Genomic DNA, 4,343 nt, shown 5'->3' with positions numbered 1-4,343 from the left:
CGATCATTTCTTTCTCAATTTGTTCTTCCGTCGCTTCTTTTGGTAGATTCAGTCGAACAACAATGTTCCTATTGTGCAAGAAGTGGATCAACGAATCAATAATAGTGTACCACGTCTTTTTCATCCAAGACCACGCCTTCTCGACAAACCCTCTGGTGTCTGTTTTTAAAGGTAACGACTGTGCTTCTTCAGCAATTTCAGCGTCGTTGTAATCGCTCAATCGATCTTTCTTTCTCAACACACGCAACTCTTCGAGTCTTCTCATTCGCATCACTTTGTTATTATACTCAATATCGAGCTCAAGCAAAATCTTATCTCTGTCTAAGTCAATCAACTCTTTTGTTTTAGCAAAGACTTTTTCCTTTTCGATCTCTTCCGTTTCGTCAATTTTGATTAACGCTCGACTGAGGTGTTTAATAAGACACGTTCGGGCTAATAAGATAAAATAAATTGTTACATTAATATAAAACTCTTTTCCCGTTGTCAAGTTTAACCCAAACGTTCGGAGAACTTGGAGAGAAAAGTTAATCAGCTTTTTAATATGTTCGTTAGTAGAAGAATCTCTAACTCCTTGTAACAGGGCTGATGTAACTACTAAATTTTGTAAGACTAACACGAGTATATTAATTCCTTGAAGAATTCTCCACGCTCTCCACTGTTTTGTGTATCCACCTTTGAAGATTAGGTATATTGTGAATCCAAGGTAGATGTATGAGAATATATCCTTTCTGGTAATTGAAAGAAAGACAACAATTATACCACATAATAGCCCTATATACTTTAACACAAACTTTACTATAACATCAAAGAATGTCTGCACTCTTTCTGGGAAGTAATAAGGACATAAGAAGTCGTAAATATCATTTGCATGTCCGTCACTATATATATACGAAATACGATATATGAGGAAGATACATACCGAGTCCAAAACACGGGAAACCAACAACATCTCTCCATACCCGGATGGCGTTAACAATAAGTACTTTCTAATAGTAAAGTCGGTATCCCAGTCCCAATTTCTCCATCCAGTGATTCCCTCAAAAGGTCCACCAGAGAGTGGAATTGTCCATATTGAATTGAATATTAAAAGCGATACCAAAACAATTTCAGAGATTGGTATTAATGTTGCTAAGACAGTCTGATTTGCTACTACGCCAGTTAAAGCTATTGTTAAGTAAACAAGTCCAAGGAAGTCACTTCCGTGATATCCACAGCATATACAAATGAATATAAATGTGCACAATGGTCCAAAGACAGTGAAGAAATTGGAGATGTAGTACTTAACCTTGTTTAAAGAAATTTGTGCTGTGTCCTTTGATATCTCCGTGTAATTAAATAGCACAAGTGGTGCTGTTTTTTCGTAGTGAACACCCCAGAAGTATGATGTACTTGATAATATGACTAAAAATAGAATGATCACAAAGTCCTTTGTAATAGCCCAACTATTGGGATACGCATTATCATCTATCATAGAACATTGAATGTCGACATGTGTCGATGTTATGTAACATGTTTTCAAGCCAATCATTTTGTAGAACCATTCTTTATATCCCTCACTGAATATTCCAGATTGATCAATGAAGTCATTGACTGTATGGAAATTGGGGATGACCAAGAATAGAAGTGCGACTATACAAACCCAAATGAGTGGAATTGTTGCCGTGTTAAATCCTTTTTTGGATAACAAAGAAACTAATGTTGTTATGAACAAGAGCAAATGCAAGATATCCCATGTCTGTTCCGTCTCACTTGAATATACAGCTGGATATGCAGCAATAACAATTGAACATATAATCGCAATATGTGGAAGGTATATAGCCAAGAACCTCATAAACAAATTTGACAACCTTCGAAGCTTTCCAGGAACTTTCACTTCGATGATGTGGTAATCAACATCATCTGCTTTTGGTGTTACAACTTGGACATTTATTTCAACTTTTTTCTCTTCATGTTTTGCGTCAAGTTGCTCACCTTCTGCCATCGATCGGTCCAGTCGAATACGTCTTCTTTCAATTCTCTTTTCTTGTAAATATTGTGGCACAGTGATTAACAATTGACTCTCAATCGCACAAATTGTAATAACAATGATATTAGGAAGGAACCCTAATATTCTTTCCCCAATTGTTGTGTACTTAATAAACCCAAGTTCACTTCTATTCATCTTTGTAAAAATGTCCCAGAAGTCATTAACAGTATTTTCTTGAGAGTCTTCGGAAGATGTATCTTCGTAATCTGCAAGTTGAGCCAAATACCGAACTACAAGAACTACAAAGAAAATCACTGCAAAAACAGGAAGGACAAATCGGATGATCTTTTTATACTTTTTGAAATGGGTTTGAATCACTACTAATATGAAGAGAGCTAAGATGTATAACAATAACTCAATATTGATGTTCTCAAGAAAAGCAGCCATTGCTATGAACACACAACAGAAGAAGATGCCCCAGAAGTCGACAATTTTAGCACAACAGTATTTCACTATATCAACCACTGTTTCATTATGCTCGATCCGCGACTCAAATCCATTTGCAAGTAATTGCACCACTGAAACACCAAGTAAGAATATCCGAGAGAACAACCCAACGATAACAGTGTCTTCAAATTTGTAGACATCACTATTTGTTTCTATATTGTACTTAACTAACCCAATAAAGTCTGGGACGTTTGAGATATCAATCAAATCCAATTGGACAATGAGTAATGTCACGATCTCTGCTAATGTGAATACAATCAGAACTGGCCATAATTTCATGACCCATCGAGATGGTAAGAATAAGTAGATAACAGATAATACCATGAAAGAGAACCCAAGCACTGAAATGTCGATCAACCCAACACAAAACATGATAGCTAAAGTGATATAAAGTGCACAGTTGATCACAACTTCTAAAAGTGTTTTGAGTGTCACTTTAGTCCAATAAAGCACTTTAGTTAAGAACTTTAAGCATATGGCGACAATGTAAATTGAAGTGAAAGTGGACTCTTTTTGAGTACTGGGAAGCACATCATCCACTATTTGATACCCTTCTGGCACGTCATCTTGAGCATTGAACACTTGCACTTGACTGATTCCCCAACACGCAAATGCAAAGAACAATTGCGACAAATATGTCATTGTTGTGTAGACACGACTGTTTAATGGTGTTTTGGTGAAGCCCAAAGTCGACATGATTTCATCGACCAACGACAAGTCCTTAACACCAAAGAGATCAAATTTGTATGCAACCCACGCGTATAATGAATAGAAAGTCCACAGTATTATGTAGAGAAAAGTAGTGAACGCGATGGGTATAGAAAAGTACGTAAAATATCTCTGTGGAATGCAGAACATAGCGACAGAGCAGAGTAAGAACAATATTGGAGCAGCGCCGGTATGTGATGCGTTCAGCAAAAATGACAATACAAAGAAGAGAAATGACGTGAGATACTTCATCGCTTTCTTTGATTTATTATTGGACGGATAGTATCGTGACAAAGCCACTGGTATTGATATGATAAAAACAGCAGAAATAGTGCATGTGGACATCACAAACCGAGTGTATCCCAAGTCTCCCATTTTATTGAAGTCGAGACCACAAAGCGCTAAAGCCCAGTGTGAGTTAAGATTCAAATAGTAACATGTTATAACAGTTATTAAATGGGCCATTGTGAATGGGAACATCAGAAAAGAGAACATTCGAGTCAAAGGTGTTTTTGATATGAAATAAGAGACTGAGAGTAACACGCTTAAAAAGACGTAAATTGCCGAAATAATGCCTGGTATCGCGACAAATGGTGTTGGCAAAATTATCATGAAAAGGGTCACTGAAATGTTTCTAATAAACGGAATCTTGTTCCACCAATTTACTGGTGTTTGGACGAATGATGCAAACCCCATTTATTGTCTAATCTTTTTCAGTTCGTTCATTATGTGATGTTTTTACTAAAAATTGGTCGAAAAGTATTCGACAATATCAAAAAAGTCTTTTGAGGATTTGAAACACTCCAACCGCTATAAGTAATTTATAGTATCGAATTTAGATATTTACTTAACCATATCTTTATAAAAATAAAACTAGATGTTTCCAAATGTATTACAGTGTTGTTTAAAGAAAAAAGTGGTAATAAAATAAATCAATTTAATTTGATTTTTTAATTGTTTGGTTAACATTTTGCGACGTGTGATTAGACTCTGGTTTTGGTAAATCTCGACACAACAATATGTATTTTTATATGGTTTATTTTAATAATAAAAATATAATAAAAATTATCAAAAGAAAAATTTCACTTTTTTAATAAAAAGAACTATTAAATACAATGAACATTGGAGCACCATTGAAACTCTTCCATGAGTTAAAGGGACA

The 4,343-nt window shown here is 35.4% G+C and overlaps 1 protein-coding gene across 1 annotated transcript; it reads right to left on the bottom strand.

Annotated features, from left to right (window-relative positions):
• Positions 1-2: 2 nt before the first annotated feature.
• EIN_228030 (hypothetical protein) lies at positions 3-3,877 on the bottom strand (the record flags this gene model as incomplete). The annotated part of the gene is made up of 2 exons (XM_004255083.1): positions 3-9; positions 150-3,877. Coding segments are annotated over 2 exons (3,735 nt in total), but the record flags the coding sequence as incomplete, so codon positions are not given.
• Between the last annotated feature and the right edge of the window lie 466 nt (positions 3,878-4,343).

This window comes from Entamoeba invadens, assembly GCF_000330505.1.
Source record: "Entamoeba invadens IP1 unplaced genomic scaffold scaff_1105074725849, whole genome shotgun sequence".
In the NCBI taxonomy this organism is placed as follows: domain Eukaryota; phylum Evosea; order Mastigamoebida; family Endamoebidae; genus Entamoeba; species Entamoeba invadens.
Note: the sequence above shows the minus strand (reverse complement) of the source record. Positions and strands in the feature narration are given on the sequence as shown.